This window comes from Sparus aurata, chromosome 11 (assembly GCF_900880675.1).
Source record: "Sparus aurata chromosome 11, fSpaAur1.1, whole genome shotgun sequence".
NCBI lineage: Eukaryota > Metazoa > Chordata > Actinopteri > Spariformes > Sparidae > Sparus > Sparus aurata.
This window is the reverse complement of record NC_044197.1, coordinates 21,708,323-21,731,666: the sequence shown is the minus strand read 5'-3', so window position 1 is coordinate 21,731,666 and position 23,344 is coordinate 21,708,323. Positions and strand designations below refer to the sequence as shown.

Below are 23,344 nucleotides of genomic sequence, written 5' to 3'. Positions count from 1 at the left end.
GAAAAGCTGTATGGCTGTGACATCTGATAACTAATGCAATCATTTCCCTAAATGTAGACATAAAAGTCTGAAGTTACAGAAATCACATATTGTAATAAGTTCTTGGCAGTATCAGTGGGTCAGGATTTTAGAATTCAGCCGATATCTCATCAGATTTTGTTGCAGGAAAACCTTGATTGAAGAGCTGCTTTCATTCTTTTTATTGTTTGGCTTGAGTAGTCGTGTAATCTAATCTGCCCAGCGAGGAGAAGCAAAGAGCCACTCTGTGCTGCTTTCACAACAGCAGTAAATGGCCACATTCAGCCGGTCACTCGACACCTGTCTAAAGCCGACAGATCAGCTACTGGTTGCACAGTTACCACTCTGATATGTCTCGGAACAGTCCTGGCTCAAATAAAAATAAAATCTAAATTGATGAAATGCTTTTGTTGTATTTCATGGCCTGCAGGGACTAAATCCTGCCGTCCATTGCTGACATTTCTTCAAATGCATGTTTGTGTTTTGCATAACAAAGTTGTTTCAAAATCCACATTTGCAGAGTTAAAGACTTCCTCTGATTAGTCAATGTTTGTCTTCCTGTAATTTATCACAGGATGACTTTGTTAAACTGCAACAACTTCACTAACAGAGGCTAAAGCTCTATTGTGTTTCTTCATATACATTATTTATATGGATTCCTAGAAAGCAACCTTAAAGACAAACCTTAACAATATGTACTCATGTCCACGTTTTTTGTGTGTTTTGTTCCTGGTAGTATAATAAAATCTATTTAACCTTCTGGCTGGTCATGACCAACCAGGGTTTGTAATTGGGAAGACTAATTATTTCAACACCAAAGTGTTTAAGTGTCACTGTTCAGACAGTCAGGGTATCTCTCCAGCTCTGTGCTAGTCTAGAAGAAATTAAAACAAGCTGTGGTACTTGGCCAGGCTCCAGGTCTCTCTCCCAGCCTTCGGACGCTCTCCATTAGGTCCTGAAAGCCAGAGAAGCTCCGGTTTCCACTGTAGGACAGAACAGTCTGGGCATCGACGAAAAGACGAGACAGTCTGAAGGAGAACAACAACAAGAGGAGTCTTCAGTGGGACAAATACACAAAATTAGGTTATTTGCACACAATACCAATTCTGCTTAATCAAGTGTTACATTTAGCTGTTTCTTGCAGGAAACAGCATGTTCTTACTCTAAGATCTGATGTGGTACTGACACAGAAGCAATTGTAAGCACCAAAGAGTTATTAATGGTCTCTGTTGTCAGCTGATACACCAAACAATATGAAACTTTGACATAAGAGTGGTTCATCAACTAGTCACAGGGTTGGCAGTTTGATCCCCAACTCCTCCTGTGTCTCCGGGCAAGACACTCATCCCAAATTGCTCCTGAAAGTCTGGCCAGCATCTTGCAGAGCGCATGTAATCAGTCATGAGAGAATTGCAAATTATTTAGCACTATTGACATGCAGCCACTCAAAACTCACATTAACAAAAGAAAGAAATTACAGAATCAATAGAAAAAGGCAACTAAATGCCAACTGTTTCAAGTTTATTTTCACGTCACAGTCACATGAAATGAAATGAGCTGATGCCTGGAAAGCAGGGAGAAGTCTCCGATGTTTGTCTGGCATACTAGTGGTAAAATAAAATTCTCCCGGGAGACCCTGCACCCCTCCACCACTGCCTGACATATAACCCTCCAATAAAATCCCAACTAAGTTTTTTTACACTTTTGTTTTTGAGCAGATTTGACAGAGACTTGTTTTAATAACTTTTCCAAACTAAGGTGCTGCGAGGCAGATGTTGTGACCTTTGTACCCTTTTCCAGTCATTGTGCTAAGCTAAGCTGTTAGTTGTAGCTTCATGTTTAGTATACATACACTCTTGCCTGTTCTTAATTCCAATCTATTGCACTTTTCTCACCCCGGAAGTTCAACCCTGCCTAACCCGGCTCGGTTGACTTCCTGTATGGTGAGGACTGAGGAGTATGAATTCTGTGCCGAGCTCCTGGCACCATGTACTTGCATCTTCTTATTTATCTATTTATCCTCTTTGCACTTAACTGTCTCCTGTTTTTGTTGTACTGTTGTTCTTATGGACGGTGTCCTTGAGTGCTTTGAAAGGTGCCTTTAAATAAAATGCATTCTTATTATTATCATTATTAAAAGTGTTGCATTGATCTTCTGAACTAATTCTCTATTAAAAAGTGAACACCAGTGTGCGTATTCCCCAACATGTCAAACTATTCCTTTAAGGTATGCTTATGCAAAGCCATTTTACTGTTTTTGCATGTTCTAATAAAGTAGAACATGCAAAAACAAATGTTTGGCCTGGGGATCTTCTACATGGAACAATCTGGCAATCCTGCTCAGAGGGTATGTGTGACTTTTTCTCATAGTTACAGTACAGGTATACAGGAGTCTACCTACATGGAGTTGTCAAAGTTGCCGACTTTGCCCGCTGTCTCCCCTGGCGTCGGGTTGTGGAAGCAGGGGTTGTTGATGTTGCAGATTATGCCCTGAATCCAAGGTAAGGTGCCTGCTGATGGCAAAGCTTTGTTTGGAAAGTGACCTACAAGCAAAGGAAAGGAAAAACAAAACACAAACAGTTTAGTACCAGGAGATTAGCCCAACATGGGAAACAATGGAAATACTGTGGCAGTGACCTGAAATAGAATCTAGAGACAGGGGCTCAACAATAATCCTTACATAATCAAAGCTGCTGTTATTTAATTAAAAACCTTGTTTTTTTTTTACACATGATATACATTTATTTTCATACATATTAATACATCTATTATCATCAGTCTGATGTGAAATGCCTTCACATGCAAGACTGATCTAAAGAAGACAGAAACAGGAACAGTTTGCAGAGTTTTCATGCTCATAAAGCTTAGATTTTCTTTTCTTTTGAATACATCCAATTAACAAAAAAAGTGCCACTTTATATAAAATTTAAACATTCATAAACATTTACAGCAAATACAAACCCCTCATACAGTAGCAGCATTGAATACTTAGATTTTGTATGGGGATTTTCTTTACAAATGTGTTACCGTTTTTGGAAAGTTAACAAGATAAAGTTACCATGATGTAACCTTACTGGACGACATTGTGTTGCGTTTTATTACGTTATTATGCAACTTAATGTCACTGTATGCTAATGCAGGACGTCTCAAAGTAGGTCACAACAGGTTAGTAAAACCAATGTGCGTGTGGCACAAGAATCACTCTCATTGAGTCGATCCTCTTTAGCTGGTTGGCACAAAGCCATCTTTAAGACCATGTAAGAGACTGTGTCTGAAAACGCACGTTACATAATACCACTCACATTGGCTCTGTTTGTAAGGAGGGTGTGAATGACGAACGGAAATGAGGATGACAAAGAGGAAGAGCGGCCAGAGGAGCTCGATGATCAGCTGGATCTGTATAAGAGGAGAACATGGGAGCAGTTACAGGTGCATCAAATCATTTTCCCATTGAATGTTCAAGCACTTCTGTGAAGTGAAAATGTGGCCACCTTATTCCTCCTGCGGTATGTGATGTTCTTCCAGAGCAGGAGGAGTAGCTGCCTGAAAAATGCCATCCCTACAAACAGCTACCTGGCCATGATGCAAAGCTGAAAAGACAAAATGCGGTGAGAAATTGTCAAGTTGTTGGGAAAAACTGCAATGATGCCGCTTAGTAGTATACTGGTTTTAAGGCATGCAATGTACATTTCCTTACCTATGATACTGAATTCTACTGTGTAGTGTTATCAAAAATGTAATATATAGTTTATATAAAGTTTATATCAAGTTTCATGTCAGTCAAGACATTGTGTACAAGTATATTGTGATCCTGGTACTTTCTTACTGTTTTCTGTCCCTCATAAAAACAAAGTGCATATAAAATAAAGGCAAAATGCTCAGAAACAAATCATATTGTTGTAGTAAGAACTGTTCCTGACATTTTCCCTGCAAAAGACAGAAGTGTCGCTGAGGACAATAGAGCTTAACCCTAACAGAAAACACATTTTATGTAACTTGTATATTTTAACCTTTTATGTTAGACAGAAATATGCTGAAGAAGGTTGAAGTCCATGTGATGCATTCAGCACGCTATTTTTATGTATATTGTGAGTGGAGGTTGTCTTGTGTGCCTTCTGTGATCTACTAAAGACGGACAATCCCTTGCTTCATCCTGAAATCCTCCTGATCCCAACAGCTTACCTGTTCATTCTAAGACTTTTAACCATTTACTTTTGCCCTGTGAATGCATCCACAGTGTTGCTGCATCTCCCTTGTGTTTGTGCTGTGGTAAATAATCTGATTTTTACCATGTTAGAAAGCAATTGCTCAGCTAATTTCCCTTGCAAATCTGTGTAACCTCAACATCAAAGTTTTTTTTTTAAACCATACATCTGTTTGCATTGCAAATGGAAGCACGGGTATAGGATACAGGTTTGTTAGCCACGGTATTTTCTTTGATACAGGTGATGACAACATTTTAATATATTGATCCTAATGTAATGGTACATCCTACACAAAAGTATTTGCCAGTCATAATTAATGTTACACACTAAAATAAGCTATAAAATGATGGCATTTCGGCATTTCATTTGGGAACCGATTCATTAAAATAAAAAGTAAAGTAAAAGCACAATTCAAATACTATTATTATCAATTAATTTAACTCTTCGACTCGTTCATAACTGCTAGCTGACACTAAGAACATACTAAGCTAACAGCTATGAAGGAAACTTTAAGCTAACGTTACATTCTCTCTCTTCCTAGCATGTTACAGTGATGCTTTTATCGGTTTAAAATGACATTTTCGAAAACAATATACATATCGCGATGAGCTCCCAAGACTCGTTAAGCTGTTGTTAATGATTACCTTTCTGTAATACAGGTGATAAAACCTCCTTTCACCGTATCGGACACACCGACAGCCGGCAGCTTGTCATTGACTCTCCATTTCCCTGTTTGTAACAGCAAGTGTGAGCGGTACAGAAGTCCGCCCATGAGCGACGTTGATTGGTCGAAGTACATTCCAGGGGCGGGGGCCAGTCAGCCGGTAAAGGATCTGATTGGCGTTCGTTTATGTTTTGGTAAATAAAGACGGCTGATTGGTCGGGCATCGACTGAGCTGTGTTATCGACATGCTCACACAGCTTTTAGATAATAACTGTCCCATAATAATACTCACATAAATAAAAGGCATTACTTTATTAGCACAAGCAGTATTTGATTACATTTTATGCTTAAAGTGTGAAAATATTAATGACATTACATTTTCAAATATTACATTTTCTTACAGAACGGTGCCATTATCAATTTAATGTCAGCTTTTTAAAATACATGTATTGCAAGACTGCATCAAGAACTTTAAAAATGTAGATACACAGTAGCTGTAGCTCATACCTAAAAAGGCATGCAGTTTGTTTTAAAAATTATTTAATTTTATATAAAGCCTATAACACAAAAGCAACTCTGCATCTTGAAAGTTGTTCACCAACCACCAGCTGTCAATAAATAAACATCAAGAAGATATCTTACAGATCATTTTAATGAACATCCCAAACAGCAAATTCTTAAAAATATATGCATCTGTCTATCAAAAAAGGCAATTACCTTTAACTGTGCATGATATCTGCTACCCGTCAGGCACAGTGAGGGAAGCGCTGTGTGAATGAACCAGAGCACTTGACTAAATAGCTCTCTGAAGTGAGTGGCAGACACTTGTTGATATGCATGTGTACGTGACGGACTGGAAGTACATCACAATGAAATACAGAGACTCTTCGTCCTGATTCAATAAGGTTTCCACTACAAGCACGTTCAGATCAGGCACACTGGCAACACACCAGGCAGGAAGACCACAAACTGTACATAACAGAATACTCAGCACCATCACCATCATGTAAAAGTTAGTGAAGTCAAAACATGTTCCACTTATGAATTATTTCATCTTTGCTACTGCCTGAAATGTTAAATATCAGATAAATATAAATTGAGAGCTACCATCTATCCCTGTCGCTTTAAAATATCTTTCAAAATAAAAATCCAATGTACTTTACATCTCAAAAATAATATATAGCTAGACTAGTTTGTTGCATTCAGTGGTGTGACAAACAGCTTGTGATATGCTGCGTGATCAATTGCATAATATTTTCTGAGTTTGGCAAAAAAGTTCATGTAGCTTGAACACTGCTGTATTTTTGTCCTTGATGCTGCAGGAAGTGCTCAAAGGAACACTGGTTGCTCTTGTCCTGTTAAGAGCCGATAAGTTGAGGCTGGCATGGTCTTCAAGTGAATCTGTGCAGAGAGACAAAGTTTAAATTTAAAACAGAATGTTATCAACAGTCTGTACAATGTTTATGATAAGGTAAAATCGTACTGTGCATGTAAGGAATCTTTTCATCCCTCCTCACCTCTCCGACAGCATTCGTCAGGATCTGGATGATCTTGTCGTGCGGAGTTGCAACAACACTCTGCCCGTCGATCTCGATGATGCGGTGCCCGACACGAATGCCTCCTCTCTCTGCTATACCGCCCCGCATCAGACTGCAAATCTGAAGAAAGAGAGAAGTCATGTTTCTGAAACAAACAGACATGTGAGCTAGTAAGTGGACCTTAAGATTGTCAAGTGTGTCTCCAAAGTTAGATGTAGTTATTTAGTAAAGTGAAGTCGTTGAATGCAATGAAATTCTTGTTCTTTAGCTCACTTCAACAATGCTCGAAATGAAAAGCTAGAAAAAAGGACAGTCAAAGACATAAATAATGCAAGTTAAAATATAGGAATAGAACTTAAAATACTGTATATAAAAACATTTAAAATGAAACAGGAATATCATAATAGTGACAACAAGAAAATATTAACATTAACTTACAATGCCGTCCTCAACACTGAAGCCTAGCTGAAACTTGGGATCAGGCCTTCTGATAATCGCCATGGTTACTGGAGGGCAGTGGACGATGCTGAGCTTTACATACTTTTGGCTTTTCAAGTCCTGAAAATAAATACATGATACATAATACATGATGACAGATGCTGTCTGTTGTTTAGTTATCACTCAGACCTTCATGTTCACTACCTTGTGAACACAAATGCAGTGCAACAACATGGTAATATACAGCCTCACAGATTGCCATAAAAGTTGACCAACACAGCCTCAAAACAATATACATATACACATCACAAGAATAAAATTCAGAGCATGGCTTTATGCAGATGTTTAGGATGCTGTGTCCACCACAGGTACTTGTTAAAAGGTCAAAGGTTCTGCTGCACCTTAACCGGATGAAACTCTTCAAAAGAATAAAACAAATGAACACCAAATACTTTAAACAAGTGGTGGATACTGATGTTGGCCTTTAAACCCCAATTAATGTCTGAATCCACTCTCAAACAATACTGGTGTTGGTACGCTCACACAGCATGGCAACACAGTGCCATCTAGTGCAAAATCAAGACAGTAGATCACTCATGATCATTTGAGCATTCAGTGTTTACATTCTAGGCATTTTTTCAGAAGCCGCATTTAAAATTCTACCATAAGTGATATAATATTTTTAATATTAAATCACTATGATTGTAAGTCCCCGTCTTACCCGGATGATGTTCTGGCAGGTGGTGATGGGCAGACCCACCATACTGGTGTTGTTGACGGACATGATGCGGTCACCGATGCTCAGCTCGCCGCTGCGCTCAGCTGGACCTCCGTGAAGGAGGTTGGCCACCACCACTGTTGGAAGGATGGAACCCCACCCTGACTCCACCACCGCCAGACCCAAGATCTCTCCAGGAGCCTTGGTGATTACCACCTGAACCACAGACACACGCAGGAATTAAGTGCTTTCAGCCAGTTAACCAATTACCTCCATACAAAGTCATTTTTAAATTTGTTATTGCATCATTTGATAGGCAGGTGCCGAATGTGGCCAGGGTAGCTGATAGGCCAAAGACATGTAAAGTTTTCTTAACAGAGATTTCTTTCTCTGTCTCCTGGACAGATGTAAATGAGCTTATAGTGAACTCTGGTACAGCTTAGAAATTTGTGAAATTAATACAGCTGTAACATCCAAATTAAATAAACAATAAATACAAACAAATACACATATCATTGCACACAATCAGTCTGTCGTTAGCTGTGAAAACATCAGGAGAGGAGCAGGAGGACGGTCAACATTTAGAGAGGCAGTATTAGAGAACAGTGTGTGGTCCCAGAACATTTTTACATCTAATGCAGTAAAATAAGAGTTTATTTAGACCAAAGAAGAGGTTGTTGATGTCAGAACAATGGAACGACAAATCAAGATAGTTTTGGTGATTTTTTTTTTTTTCATTTCTGTCGTAGTTTGAATGAGGTGTGTATCACGATGATAAAGTCCCCGTTTTTGTAAATAGAGTCTGGTGGATTTTGAAAGACCTTGATTGTTTTTTTGTCTGGTATATTTTTTTTCTGGTATGTTTTAGATGCCTCCTGCTACAGCATACCTGATTGATATGATCAGCTCGTCATCATAGTCTACTTAAGCCTGATAACGACCCATTCATTTGAACCAGGTGTGTTGGAGCAGGGAGCATCTTAAATATGCAGGACAGGAAGCCCCCAGGAACAGGATTAAAAACTCTGCCCTACAGAGAAAGACCTTTTTGTCAGAGTAAAATCCTTTCAGTTTACCCAGAAAATGACGATGCAGCTCTCACCAAATCCACGATGGCCACGAATGAAAAACACAGCTGTATAACATTGACGTTGTCAGAAATATTGAAATGTTGATACAAATCAATTCTAATCATTCTAAATGGTTCCAATACTCGTTTTCCGCAGTATAGATACACCTGTACCAGTTGTGCTCTCTCGCTCTTCTCTCTTAAAGGTAGTTGACACATGAACCGCTGCAGTGCCCTCATAGGCCTGCCTCCTCCAGCACTAAATTAACACAAACATAGTTATATTCATAATACCATAAAAATCGAAAATTGTATGTCTAAGTGTTGTGTCAGTTTTTCTCTGTGTTAAAGAACATCAATATTTTTACAGTATTGATCAAAGTTTTAAATTGCAGTATTGTGACAACATTAGCGGGGATATTTTCCATAATGTTGTCAGACACTTAGAATAACTATCTGAGCTTCTCAATGAAAGAAATCAAGCACTTTCAGTGGCCTCATTTTACAGTCAGAGTTGCCCTCGGGGACTTGGACAATCAGCCTGTCTCACTGGTGCCAGCGGAGACGATTTACTAATCTATTTGTCATTTACACAAGAGAATATTTAAACATATAGCCTATGTTTAAAAATACCAGAATTCTCCTTTAAAGTTAAAGTCAATGTATTTAACCACTACACCTCATATGAGTCCTCTGACATGTGCCCTGTACAATCCTTAATATCATCAAATTGCATGACATCTGTTAATGGACACTGCTTACATCTCGGATGTTCTGAGAGTCCGAGAAGTGGGCCAGGTCTCCGTTGTAGAGCTCCTGACTCTCCAGGTATTCGCTGTACTCTCCAGGTTTCAGATCACCAGCCTTGATGCCGTTGGCCTGAAGAAACTGCTGGTAGGCTACTCCAAACGCCTGACCGATAGCCTGGGCTATGGTCTGAGCCTGGATGGAGAGACAGGGTGGAGGAAAGGAAACGGACTCGGGTTTCAACACTGTTATCACATCTCCAGGGAGGTTGTACATGTTATTGTTTATGGAACATTTAGTTAATAAATATTCCTCCTGCACTTTTCTACCCTCCATTTTCATATAAACAAATTAACGCAAATTACCAGTACATTTGAAACATGTCACACCCTCAAACTAAAACAACAAAAAGTAGAGCATCGTGTCTGAAAAAGTTCCCCACTTTTTCTAATTTTCATCAGCTATTTGTGAATTTCACCAATTTCGTTGCTTCCGACCACTGTAAAGCTTTTCATATAAGCAGACGTAAGTTGGGAAAACCTAGCAGTAAATGCAGTGGCCTCATGGCCTTCGGTATCCCACAGCTAATTAGTTTCTAAAAAGAAACTCTTCCTCCTCCTATTCAGTCTTGCCAACAGGGTGAAACTGGGACGACAGCCAGGCCATTTTTACATTCAGAAGAACTCGCTGGCTGTCTGGGGGAAGGAAACCAGGCCAAGCTGGAGCTGAAACTGTTGTCCAACCAAAAAAACAGAACATTTGATCTGAGATGCAGTGTTGAGGGGATCAAAAGACGCTTAAATAATGTCCTGAATTGTGAGCCCATTTGTGGGCTTTGCAGCTAAGGGTTTAAGACTAGAAGTGAATTGACACAATGAAGTAGTGGCCACTACAAAGATCTTAAAAGCTGAGCAGCAAACACTTTTTTTAGGAATTGTCCCACAGCTGCTGGTCTTCACAATATGAGAGCTAACGAGTCAAACACATTAAATAAAATGTCACACTGGTTCCAAGACCCTTCGACTTTCTAACTCACATCTTCAGAGGAGAAGACGTGGCAGATCATTAGGCACTTCTTCTGAGGCCCAGAGGAGGATGAAGAGGGAGAGCTAGAGACTGAGTCACTATCCTGGCCTTTACGTTTCCTCCGTGCCATCAGGACCACAATGTCACCGATGTCTGCAATGTAAGAGATCATCTGCAGGGCGTGATCCATCATGGCTTCCTGAGTGGAGATGAGACATTAGGGTCATAATAATATTAGAAACAGAGAGAAGACAGGAAGGTCTGGTTTGGTTAATTCCGAGGCACAGCAAATTAATCTACTTTAAACAAGACCGCCACACCTTTATTCTGTTCTCTTTTCATCAGTTGTTATTGCCTGCTTCATTAAATCTCACTGAGGCATTCAAAGACACTTTAATATGAAGAAAAGGGCAAAAAGCTGCAAAAAAGCATGCCTTAATGAGCTCTGTTGATTAAAAACGTTTGGGATTTCTCAAATTAGAAATGTTGCTGTTGAGTAGCATTTATATGTCATTAAATCTATTAGATCTGAGAAGCTAACATGATTTTTAATGCAACAAACAGGGAGAGAAAAGATTTCTGTTCAAAACTTGATACAATAACGATTATGATGCAGGCCGCCTTCCTTTTAAATACAAGTTATACATGAAAAAGTCAATTTCAAACTAGTATGAGATGCAAAAAAATAAATTACATGATGTGGCTCAAATTATCGAGATTATCATTTTTGTAAAACCCCCAAAAAGTGATAAATTTATATCCATAAATTTGGTGCAGTGAGGAGCAATGAGCCATGCACTGTGGGAGCTGGCAGTAGATGACCGATGACCCAGTTTGACTCTCCCGACAATTCAACCACAACGAAGGAAAAATAGACTCTACTGTCTATAACTGCATCATTACTGCAGAGCTCTCATATCAAATCACTACACAGTCCTATTTTAAGTATTCTTGCCGCGAGGGCTCAGCTTGAGGGTGAAATTTAGCAAGTGCAATGCTGCTTAATAAGTGTTAACTAACGTAAGTTTATACGACCAAACATGAAACCTAAATTCAATTATTCAGGCATTCAGAATAATTGGACCTGGTTGGTTAATGACTAGGAAAAATTCACAGGAACAGCCGCACCATGTGGGAACAATAAGGTGGAAAGTCTGCCAAAAATGTGTTACAATTCATCATTCATCGTGTATATCAATTTTTTGCTTGCATGTAATTTGTAATATGTTATTATATGTTAAGTATTAGCTTCTGTCCGCATAAAGTGACCTAGATCAGTTAGAAAAGTATTTATTAGTATCAACCCTGATAACAAGTCAGGTCAGACAATATTTTAGTGAGGCGAATGTAATTGTGCAGCATCAAGTTTGGGCAAAATGACTTTGTATTCTAAAGCTTCAAACTTCAAACAGTTGTTTACATTTTTTAACAATGAATGTTCTTTTTTTCACATAACGACTTAAAAGCTCATAAAGACACTGAAATGGGACCATGTGCGGAGCATGTGAATGCAAGGTTAATCAGAATAATAAAGGATAGACTGTCATGTCAGACATCTAAGTTGCGCAGAGTTCCCCAATTAAAAAACAATAAAATGTAATTGTGCAACTTTTTATTCACTCCTCCACTCTGTTTCTTCACTACAACCCCATTAAAAATACTCCCATTTATTTCTGGATGAAGCAAGTTGAGGTTAATTATTTTATTTGACATTCATCTTATTTATATTCCTGATCCCAAAGTCATCCAACTGTTAGCGCGTTTTGCTAGTATCCAGCATATCTTTACTCAAAAGCCAGAAATCTACAGATGTAAATGTGTCGTATTTACACTTTAGAAAAGTGGTTGTAAAGTAACTGCTAATAAGAGAGTGAAACACTAAACATCACGTGCTGCAGGCAGTGATCGAAACAAAAACCCTGAATGAAGGGAAAAGAAATGAAAAACTATGCAGTAAAGACATTCACACACATTTTTCTGAGCAGTTAACAGAAACATACCTGTGTGTCAGCGTTGAGCACTTTGATTCGCTGGGTCGAGATGAACAGATCCACCTCTGTCATTGGCTGAGACTCTCCCTCCGGAGCCTGAGAGACACAAAGATTCACTGATATCAGATGTGTTGACCTATTCTGATGACAGCAACCCACTAAGCTAATCTATACATAACAGGAACATTTGGTTCTCAAAACTGAAGTGTTTTTAGCACAAAAAATGCCCAAAAAACACATTTGCTGTGTGAGTTCACCTTAATGCGATCCACAGCCTCCTGAGCCTGGGCCATACGGGCGCTTGTAGACGGGTTCTTCTCTGACTTGAGCTGAGTGGAGCCCAGGTACTTAGCACCGAATATAACTCCATCCAGCAGGTCTTCAGGGTCACATGGACCAGGCACTGAAGAATGAAAGACATTTACATAAACACAATGACTTGGCATCATTTCTTTGTGACTTTTGGCGCAGATAAAACATTTCTTTATGATGAAAGAAGTGTGGGAAGTGACTCACCGTCTTTGTACGAAGGATGATCAGCACTCTGCAACGACAGCAAAAAGAGGAATTAATGAACTGTCGATACTAAATTGCATCTAGGACATAAAGAAAATGAAAATGACAGATAAGTGGATCAAGAGAATTTAAAAAGATTTGTGCAATTCCTTTTTTGAGTTTGTGAGTTGAAAAGAACAAACATTTGCTTGTTACAGCCTTACAGACACCAATCGTATATTTTTAGATAGTTTCAAATACCTACTGTTCAATGCTCTGCAGTCTGAATGCAATTGTGAAGTATGCTCATATTGTGTATGGTTATTCATGTGTTTTGTAATCAGGGCGTCAGTGGAAAAGAGAGCTTGCTCTCAATCGACCTTTCCTGAATAAATAAAGGATTCAATTAAAAAAACAAACTCAAGATATCTTTCTTTTCTCAGTTTTACAGCATTGTTTTGTTTATTTGCGCTGCTTATCAGACTGATAGAATACACTGCGGTCTGGTAACTTGTGATGGTTATTGTGACTCATCCATTTTGACAATTTGTACACTGATTAATCAATTAAACAAAAAGAGGCAACTCAAAGATGGATCAAGGGAAAATAGTTGTTAAATCATTCATAGCAACAGTAGGAAATAAAGGCCATCATTGGTCAAACGTCAAAATCTCAGTGATATATATGCAATTAATTTACATCATTTAAAATCCCATTTTTGGAGAGTTTTATACTTCCCTTAAGCTGATACAAACCTTTTTAATACGAAGTAGATTGAACTGTATGTAGATTGTATAAGTAAAAGGGTCTTCTGTAGAAAATAAACGTAATAAATTGACTAGTTTGGAGTTTACCTGCTCACTCTCTGCAGCTGCCTCTTCTTCTTCCGGAGGCTCCTCACCCAGCTTCATCCACACTGGCTCAGGATACTCCTCATCCGGCAGGGAGGAGAGGGAGTCCTCCTTGTGCCGCCGCTGTCGACCATTCCCATGGTGCCGCCAGAATCTCTGTGCGTCCTCCTGGCTGTACGAAACGGACACCACAGCATCCACCTCTCCTCTGTGGGACAGGGAGGTGGGATGGTGTGTGGCACTGATCTCTGTGAACTGCAGCAGTCCCAGCAGGTCTCTCTGGTGGCTCTCAGAGAACAGCAGTCCGGTCGTTTCAGTGCTGTCATCTGTTATAAGGGAGGGAGCGCACGCATCCAGCTCAAACCGGCTGGAGTACTGATGCTGGACAGGGTGAGGTGGTGTCCGTCGGCTAGGGTGAGGCTCTTCCCCCATCAGCTGGAGCTGGTTGAGGAGGCTGTGGATACGGCTGTGGTCTTCATCACCCGATCTCCTGTTAGCAACCTCAACCTCCTCTTCAGTAACTCTACTCTCCTCACATAATGTTCCCCCTTCCTGGTATTCTCCAGCACCCTCCGAGTCCTCTTCCTCTTCCTCTACAGCTCCAACCTCTTCTTCCAATTCCTCCCCATTATCTTGGACTGGCTCTACAATATTTCCCACAAGCTCCTGCTTGGACACGTCGAGTGAAGTCACGGTGTCACTCATGTTCAAAGGTAGTAATACTGGCTCTCCTGGACTGGCCTTGTCCAGATTTTCAACAGAGGGAGGAAAGCCGGGGTCATCCAGGTCGTCTGCCGTGCCCGCCTCACTAGAGGAGTCAGACCTCCAGTCTAACGGAGGAGGCTCGATCGGGTTGTAGGAGTCCAGATCCTCCGTCTCCGAACCCGGCGGAGCTGCCGCAGTCTGTGTGGTGACCTCAACCTCAGAGGCTCCACCAACAGGTAGGCTGGCAGGACAAAAGAAGTCTGAGGAAGGTGATGCTGATGGATCAGCAGGGCAGACATCTGAGTCCATTCTGAACGAAAGCCTGTCACAGGAAAAAGTGAGATTACAGTGCAGCAGTCAACATAATAAAAAAACGTAATTGATGCACTGACATTAAAACAAAACAGTGTCTCACATAGTGTCTTAAGTGTTAGTAGACTTCCTTGAGCTTTAGTGTACGAGCACTATCTGAATAGTTATCAAACAGGCCCTTGTCTCTATTGCCCCATCACAATCGAGATAGAAAATCAGCAAAAGCTCAAAGTACATGGACAGCATGTACAATGTGTAACAGTCAAAAAGACCCCACTGGACTGTCAATCAGTTACCATTTATACATAAATAAATTATAGAAATCGATTGCCTGGGGAACAGTGCACCTCGGGAATTCCGTTCCCCAAGGTAACAGATAGCGCATACCAGACTTCATTCAAAAGTCTGCATATTTTCAAAGTATTCTGAATTGGTAAACGTAAGGGTCTCTTGAAACAACATTTAAGAATAATTTGACAAATCAGACATGTCTGCTGGTAAATTCGGCAAATAATTGATCCACATGGGATCACAACATTCGATTAGAAAAATTGTGTTTTTGTTCCTGTACGTCGGCCAGGATCACTAACATACCTGCTATGTCGCAGTAATGTGTATTTCAGAGAAGAAAAACGGTCTCGTATCAAATATAACATATACATTTTACAGATAACTACACCGCTTGTGATAATTTAATAGATGTAACGACAATTTTGATTTAAAGAGTCACCAGTCATTCAGAAAACGTTGGATGTGTGACTACTACAGGCTCAGAAAATGAGAGTCAAACTCTGAACTTGTGTTAATGGAATTTGGAAATTGCTCAGAGCTCTCCGCTAAGGGCAGAACACAGCGGGGCTAAAGAATGTGGAGCAGGAGATTGGGAAACTAACGGTGTCTGTAATCTGTAAGAAAAAAAACAAAATCCTGAGTAACGTTTCAGTTTTACTCTGAGACCAATAAGCCTAGTTTGGCTAACTAAAGTAGCGCCATGCTAACTAGTTAGCCAATTCCAAACCGCGGCATCGAAGGAAGAGCTCACTAACAAGATATGTCATTTCTATGAAATCACTGTGTTTGAAGCAGCATAAGCAGCTCTCACCTGATGTTTGAGGTCTTTGTCAGCTTCTTTGTGCCCACACAGAGACTCCTGATGGTGCCACGACAGAGAAGTTGACGTGGTTTGGGATTTGAGCCTTTTCCAAAACTTTAGCGTTGTTTTATTCGTCATACTAACAACCGCAGCACAGATGGATGTGTTAAATTCACATGATTTAAGTGTAAAGAAAAAAAAACGTCACAGTGTAAAACAGAATATTCCTGCCATTGTTGCTGTTGCCGACTGGACAGCGTTTAATTATTCGCTGACTGTGGACTTGTGCTGCGTTCAAGTGCTGTTGTAGATTCGCCTATCACCTTCAGTCTCTTCGTTTCCTCTTCCTATTCTGCAGAACTAGACGCGTGACTTAACCACAAAATCTATTCATTACACATTTCCCAGTACCTAGTTACAAACTAACCTCTATTTAACTGAAAATGTTTTCTAGTAAATGTTTTCTATTTTGACTTTACACAACCGATACTTGATCTAACTTTACCATTCTACTGCTTGATTCATAATAAAAGTCAAGGAAGATATCGTGTACTAAACCCTACTCTTATAGAATGAAAAGAAGTATATGAATTGAGGTTTATTCTATGAGCTCAATATGCTTTTCACTCAATTCCGATCTGTCCGTCAGCACTTGAAGGCACCGGTTGCACACGTCAAACTGAACCTTTCAGACCTGCTTAATCAAACGTCAATAAAATGATCCAAGTGATGACAGAATTCAATTTACTTAAAAAGTTAATTAGTTTACATAATCTGCAATAACTTTACATACAATTGAATTTACATATCAAGCAGCTTTTGAACAGTAACACAGACTGTTTCTGTATAAAACGTTATCAGTGTTGTCTAGTGATTGTTTTCTAGTGATTCTTTAATGCAAGATCAGATTTCTGCAGATAATTTCACCAGTTAGTGCAGCCACAACACCTGAGTGAAACCAGTGAGTTGGTCTTCCAATTATCTGACAGAAATCAATTAGTTTCTTTATCGATCTGTGTAGTCCACTCCTAAAAATCATCGCTTGGACCTAATAAAAAAAAACACTGTTAATCACTGTCATGAAAAACACAACAGATTGAAAATAAGGCATACGGAGTGTGTATCCAAGGCACCAATTTGCCAGTCTTTTCACATTAATTCATTCTTGTCATTGTGTCTCTCTTAAAATCACCACACAGGTTTGATTTCTTAACACAACCATTATTAACTATATGCACATTGACCTCAGTGTCTCGTTGCTTCTTCTCTGCACATAAACCTGTTAAAAATGGTGGTTGTTTCAACAATCAACACTTGTCCTGTCAGGTACAAGATGAAGTCACAGACCACTTTGCATACTGATATAGAAGTATACACAGTGTAAAGATATACTTGACTCCTTGGGCATAAAATGGTCTTAAAGAGGAAAAAGTCACAGGTATCATGTGCTAACTGAGGAGCTGCCTCCAACTGAGCATGACGATATTAGGACTTAATAGTCATGTCAGATCGGAATCCTGCTTTCTACAGTCCTCTTCACTGTACTAACATAACATGTAAATTCTTAATTAAATCTGCATGTAACAACACATTAAAAATAAATTCAACATTTGTGATTGTGATTCTGCAGCAGTTAACTCAGAAATTAGAGAGCTGAGTAAAGGATCACCTCATCAACTCTCCCCTCCCACTGTCTGATTGATGACATTTTCCAGATGTTTTTTTTTAAGAAATCTAATGTAACTGAAATTGATCCCTACACAGAGCCTGACTGAGGTCTGATCACATCAGCGATTTCCACCAATAAACACCATCCATTTGATCTGTTCCCCACTGTGAGGTGAAGACTATGCGCTGTCAGTCTGGTCGCTGTCGCCTGCGCTCATCTGGATCAAACCAATCAGAGACGAGATGGTGCCCATCAGCCCCACAAGCCAGTTGGGGAATCGTCCCGCCCACAGGAAGCCTGGCGGCATCCAATGAATGGCATTACTGAGGTCAGCCATGCTACTGAGGATTGAGAGGACCTCCCCTTGCATCTGTCCGCGGAGCTGAGAGCGACTGCAGGAGGAAAACACGCAGATGTACTTTTCTATTGCAGTGCGAGACTTCCTCTTTACATTAACTGCAGATAAAACTGTAGATACATCACCTGGTTCCACCTCCGTCCCTCTCATTTCTCTTCAGCTTCTTCTTCAGGAGCAGCAGAACGCGGAGTGATCTATAGAGCAAAAGATTCCCATGATATTTCAGACTGATGGTGTTCTGTGGCTTTTTGCTCCAGCAAGTCATGTAAGTGACTAGATTTGGGTTCAATCTTAAAAAGTTACAGAGTGATATAAATCCAATGTTGATTTGAATGATTTGAGGTTAGTAATATATAAATATAATATATTTCATTGACTTAAAGGGTGAGGCTGACATTATTTAATCTTAGTCTTAATGTAATTAAGCCAGATGAAAACCCTTCCAATTTATTTATTTATTTTATTCTACTTTATACTTCTGTTTGTATTTACCTGCTTCCCTTCATTTTCTCAATAACATGTTTATTCTGTATTTTTAAGTTTTAGCCATGATGCATTTATGTTTTTGTAGTTAACCGCTGTGTTCTACATCCAGACACAATTGTAAATAAGGATACATCGTAAATGGTACTTTGAGATCAAATAAAGCCTAATAGTAATAGAAAAAAAAAAAATGTGTTAGTCCATCATTGAATAGTCCTGATTTACTAGTTTTCACAGAAGGAAATAGGTCACAAATAAATAATAGTCATTTCCTATATTTCAGCTGGGCATGGTAGTTTTCAGCAAACGCTACTCCAACAGTTTCTTGGGGACGATTTTCAGCCACGTATTAATACACATTTGGTGTTTTATAGAGTATTGACAGCTGAATAACTTTGTATTTCGGATTTACTCAAAATAAACGTAAAAGTCCACGTTAACTGTAATGAAGGAACTTGCCACCCAGTGCAACACTCATTTGTCTCATTGTGTATCTTCTTTAACAACAATGACGCTCTGTGGCAGAGAGGAATATGAAACATCCGGCTTTGTCTACACAGGAAATACCCGTTAGAAGGCTCAACCTCTTGTTGCTTTTAGAAAAATATAGAAATATCCGGTCTCATCCCTTCATTTAATGCGATTTAGTACTTGCGTATGAATTCTGTACACATTTGAATCATATAAGTGTCATCTGTCATTTCTGCACTCCATTATGTTTATCCATTGATTTGATTTGATGTAAGTGGACAGATGATCTCTCAGACCTGAGTATTCCCAGCAGCAGTGATGATCCCCACAGCACCGTGCTGAACAGCCACCACTTATCAGACTTCGCCTTGATGAGCTCGGCGTCCGCAGCCCACGCGATGTGCTCACAGGGGTAGTACAGCTGGTCGGCCACGTTGGTCAGCACCGATATCCAGCGCACGTATACGTCCTCCTCCTGCGACAAACATGCAGCATACATTAGCGCTGCACAGAACATACGAAATATCACAGCACATTTTTTTTTTGTCCATATTGCGCTTCCCATATTCTACATCCCAAATACAGAAGATGAACCCATTTTGCAAAGAGTATGGACAAAGTACTCTTGTATCATGTTCCAAGCTAATTCCTCTGTCCCCACTGTGTAACTGTCGGTGATGAAGAATAACACGACTTGAGGAGGGATTGTTGTTGTGTGGCTCACCCCGCCTCCCGTCCCATAGCTGTGGGAGTAAGCCAGCATGGACAGATCATCAAACAACCTCAGCACCGTGCGGCACTGGCTGAGCTGAGCAGAAAACAGCAGCAGACGTTTCCCAAGCTGCTGCGATGAAACGTCCGTCTCTGCCTTCCTGGAGAGAACTCCTCCAACCAGCTGAGAGCCATAACACACCGTCCTGATCTGAAAACACAAACACAAAGAGAGCAGACTCCTTGTTTATCAAAGAGGAGATTTTACTTTCATGGATGACGTGATTTCTGCACGATGTGGGTTAATCTGGGCATGTTGTTGTTTTTGTTTATTGAATATTAAAAAAAACAGTTTTGAGCTGCCGTGTCTTGGAAAAAACACTCTCTGACAGCTTTGACTTTTAATTATCATTATTGATTAGTCTGCTGATCATTTTCTCAGATAACTGTTTGGATCATGAATCGTGAGAAAATATTGAATAATTTCCCCAAACCCGAACATATTCACTTTACCAGGACGTAAGACAAAGAACAAATGAGCGATTCCTCACAATCAAAACCATGAAGACAGACAATCTTCAACATGTTTGCTTGAAATAATTACCCCCAAAGAAAAACTGATTGGTGAAAGAGGACTGTGATCATTATTCACCCTCATGGTTTGTGATTAAAAGACTATGTGTGCACTATTTTTCAACATTGCTGTAAAACGATGCGTAAATTAAAGAACAGAAATCTGAGAATTCCCACAGTTTTGCTGCACGTGTATCTCACATTCCAGGACAACTTCTCTGGCACCATTCATGGTCAACACTGGAGGTTTTGTTGTAAACTACACGAGCACTCACGACTTTATCTCTTCCTCTGTAGGACTCCAGCACCTTCACCAGAGCCTCCACAGACTGCTGCATGTCTGTCTGCGGCCCGAACACTCTCACAGCGACGGACGACTGATAAACACCGACCTGTGAAGCTCCAGCATAAACATCTCCACTCACAAACTATTCCTGCTGCACCAGGCGCTCAGCTGGACTTTGAAACAGGAAGTAACACACACAGACACGAATAGACGATCGTCGACTTCTTCTTCTTCTTCTTCTTCTTCTTCTTCTTCTTCTTCTTCTTCGTCTTCTTCTTCTGCTTGTTCTTGCACACTACACTGCTGCCCTCCTCAGGTTGTACAACTGAGGATAATTTCTAACTCAACAGTACTGGGTGATGTGTGTATTTCAGTGCAGTGCAACAGTATGATCGAAGTAATGCTTGCTGATATTCTAGACATTATGAAGACTCTTTTTTTTTGGTTGTGAAAAACTTTTTTTTTTTTTTCAGGCAGAAGGTCAAGGAGTTGTGGTTGTATGAAACTGCCCTGCTACATATAAAAGACATTATACTTTGATAATTACATTTAAATAGTTTTTTATTCCTGTGTTTCCTGTTTGGCACTTCCTTTCATGACAAATCAGATTTGGGGTTTTCTTTTTTGTAACCGTACCTTAATAGGTAGGCATCTAGTCTCATATATTTTTTTTCAAACATAATTTTTTTCAAGCTGGCTGTTGTGTTCTGTTTAGGGTGCATGTAAGGGTCACAGTGGAGATGATAAGTCTGATCCAAACCACAACCAAAACGTGCTGCTCTGGTATGGACCGGATGACCCAAAGGTGTCTGAACTCTGTAAGAACTTGAAGATGGTGCATACTGCAGACTGCATGGAGATATGAAACAGGTGTGCATACTACGTAACACTTACAAACAGGCTAGCCCAACATGTACTGGCCTGTTGCCAAAACCCTGAAGGGACCATCAGTCGCTTTCCTGGGGAGATGTAGTCCCCGTGATTATTTGACAGTGGTGGCGGCGGCGTGTACTTTGTCAACATCCTGTCGTACTGATCTGGTGCAACTCAAGAGAAGATTACAAAACAAGCGCTGTCTTCACTTCCCACCTCAGACTATAATAAAACTCCCCTTTGCTGTCTTCTTGATAACCACTCCTTACTCTAGATTTTCCTTCTAAACACAAAATGGCCAGGAGTGTCTCTAAATTACTGTAAGCTTGATACCCCCTCATACCTCTTCACTCTCCATTTTTTAGGTCAATTTGTAGTCAATTGTTTGACCTCTGATGTGGGTAGAAACCACTCTCTGCAAAATTCCATATCAGTCGCGACTTAACTAGCGGACAAATGTTTACAGGCATCTTCTTTCCAAATGCAGCTTTTTGGAGCGCATTATCTGTATGTACTCGTTTTTACTTTAGGTGGTTTGTGACGGTTGTTTTGTGTACGAGCAGAATTCAGTCTCTCTGTGATCAACATGCTGTGCCAGGGTCCTACAGAGAGCAGAAGTCACGGCCCCTCCCGGTTTGCCCCATGGGACCTACATTCAGAAAAACTTTGTATGGTACAGTGGTAAACGGAGAGAGACAAATAATTTCTCGATCCTGTTTGAATTGTTTCATGAACTACACATATGATGTTGGTCAATTAAAAAGATAATTTTCCAAGTCAGTAAGGTTGCAATTTGTCATTAGACTAATGAAATACAAGACTGTGAAAATATGTAAAGCAATACAACAGTACAACACAAAGCCAACAGTTGAGTTACTGACATCTTCTCGTTGAACAGTCATCAAAACCCTTAATTTAAACCTTGGAGAGCTGGTCCTGGACATTAGCTTGCCCAACAAACTGACAAACTACCCTCCCACATAACTGCTGTTGTCAGTATGACCAGATTTATTGTGACTTTTATAATTCCTTTTTTTTTTGGGTACCAAGGTACCCTACGTTCCCCAGCTCCATAAAGCTCTGTGATCTACAAGAAGTTTGAGGTATATGGATGGCAACACATTCTGATTTTTGAGTTTACTTAGGTTAGATTGAATGATGACTAATTGTTTCTCCTCACGTGAGTTAAGGAATGCAGACAGAGTGAGGTTCACAGCTCCAGGGGTCCTAAAGTAGTTTTTCAACTGTGTGAGTGCTAAAGGTTAGCAGGCAGCAGGCCATCATAATGTACTAAACCTGAGGTTGGTCCGCACGACAAATGGTGGGAGATGCTTGAACGTTTATGTTCCTGTAGAAGGATAGGGAACCCATTTGGGTCATTTTGGGGACAATACCCAAAGCTGACCGCCACCAAGATAGATGAGTTATGGGAGAGGAGCAGGGAGACATGTCAACTCTTCTTTTAGTCTATTGGATAATTTGGCAAAGTGACCAATTAGAAGAAGTGGGTGTACTAAAGAAGGGACTCTAAAAAGGCCCCCACAGGAAGAAGGGGGGGCGTGGCTACTTGTAGAATTCCTAAGATCGAAGGATATAAGAGTTCCGATAGGGCAGAGGGCGAAGCATTTTGGCATTGCTTTTTCCATAGATTTGAGAATATCAGAAAGCGGCCGCTTCTGATTAGGACGCAGGGCTTGACATCTGTTTTAATAAAGATTGCTCTATCATTCCACCCAGCCTTGCCTCTGCAGAATTCTTTTATCATCAAACTACATGCCGACACTTTCAAGGAACAGAGCCCAGAAACCAGAAGTTCATTATTCTTTCTCCACTTGATGAAACATAACACTTCCAGAGGTGCAGCATTTGCCTTATGTATTAAAAAAGAAAGAGAAGAACTCAAACTGGAACACAATTAACAGAAAAAAACTTTATTCATTATTTTACATTATTCTCAGAAGTCGAGCAAAAAACCCCCCCAAAAAACCCAAACACAGTAATAGTGTATTCATTTTCTATACAAGCAGTTTGACGAACGATGCAATGTTGA

General features: G+C 40.0%; 3 protein-coding genes across 4 annotated transcripts in view; all 3 read right to left on the bottom strand.

The window, feature by feature from the left end:
- The window catches only part of abca7 (ATP-binding cassette, sub-family A (ABC1), member 7), a 29,710-nt gene extending 24,744 nt beyond the window's left edge, over positions 1-4,966 (bottom strand). For both annotated transcript variants that reach the window (XM_030432690.1, XM_030432691.1), the window contains exons 1-5: positions 4,868-4,966; positions 3,510-3,608; positions 3,321-3,414; positions 2,420-2,561; positions 922-1,046 (exon numbers count right to left, since the gene is read on the bottom strand). In XM_030432690.1, the coding sequence (XP_030288550.1) occupies positions 922-1,046; positions 2,420-2,561; positions 3,321-3,414; positions 3,510-3,575 (427 nt within the window). In that variant the 5' untranslated portion in view covers positions 3,576-3,608; positions 4,868-4,966. The remainder of the gene's footprint in view (positions 1-921; positions 1,047-2,419; positions 2,562-3,320; positions 3,415-3,509; positions 3,609-4,867) is intronic.
- A 214-nt stretch (positions 4,967-5,180) lies between these two features.
- On the bottom strand, positions 5,181-16,471 carry LOC115591437 (amyloid-beta A4 precursor protein-binding family A member 3). The gene is made up of 11 exons (XM_030433474.1): positions 15,880-16,471; positions 13,764-14,787; positions 12,931-12,958; positions 12,672-12,817; positions 12,424-12,510; positions 10,434-10,622; positions 9,413-9,592; positions 7,585-7,797; positions 6,864-6,983; positions 6,405-6,545; positions 5,181-6,288 (listed from the first exon to the last, which is right to left on the bottom strand). The coding sequence occupies exons 2-11, from the start codon at positions 14,772-14,774 to the stop codon at positions 6,217-6,219; spliced, it is 2,187 nt and encodes a 728-aa protein (XP_030289334.1). The 5' UTR covers positions 14,775-14,787; positions 15,880-16,471; the 3' UTR covers positions 5,181-6,216.
- A 126-nt stretch (positions 16,472-16,597) lies between these two features.
- pex11g (peroxisomal biogenesis factor 11 gamma) lies at positions 16,598-20,686 on the bottom strand. The gene is made up of 5 exons (XM_030433475.1): positions 20,411-20,686; positions 19,576-19,773; positions 19,148-19,326; positions 18,023-18,091; positions 16,598-17,931 (listed from the first exon to the last, which is right to left on the bottom strand). Exons 1-5 carry the CDS (start codon positions 20,471-20,473, stop codon positions 17,718-17,720), a joined length of 723 nt encoding a protein of 240 aa, XP_030289335.1. The 5' UTR covers positions 20,474-20,686; the 3' UTR covers positions 16,598-17,717.
- Between the last annotated feature and the right edge of the window lie 2,658 nt (positions 20,687-23,344).

What these genes read in the sequence shown, in the direction of transcription:
- LOC115591437 (XM_030433474.1), bottom strand. Translation starts at nt 14,774, where the DNA reads ATGGACTCAGATGTCTGCCCTGCTGATCCATCAGCATCACCTTCCTCA. An exon ending in AGGCTGTGGATCGCATTAAG is followed by an intron (nt 12,511 to 12,671) that starts GTGAACTCACAC and finishes TGTGTCTCTCAG; the next exon opens with GCTCCGGAGGGAGAGTCTCA. An exon ending in ACTCTCAGAACATCCGAGAT is followed by an intron (nt 7,798 to 9,412) that starts GTAAGCAGTGTC and finishes TCTGTGGTTCAG; the next exon opens with GTGGTAATCACCAAGGCTCC.
- pex11g (XM_030433475.1), bottom strand. Translation starts at nt 20,473, where the DNA reads ATGCAGCAGTCTGTGGAGGCTCTGGTGAAGGTGCTGGAGTCCTACAGA. An exon ending in ACAGAGGAAGAGATAAAGTC is followed by an intron (nt 19,774 to 20,410) that starts GTGAGTGCTCGT and finishes TTGTGTTTTCAG; the next exon opens with ATCAGGACGGTGTGTTATGG. An exon ending in GCTATGGGACGGGAGGCGGG is followed by an intron (nt 19,327 to 19,575) that starts GTGAGCCACACA and finishes TGTTTGTCGCAG; the next exon opens with GAGGAGGACGTATACGTGCG.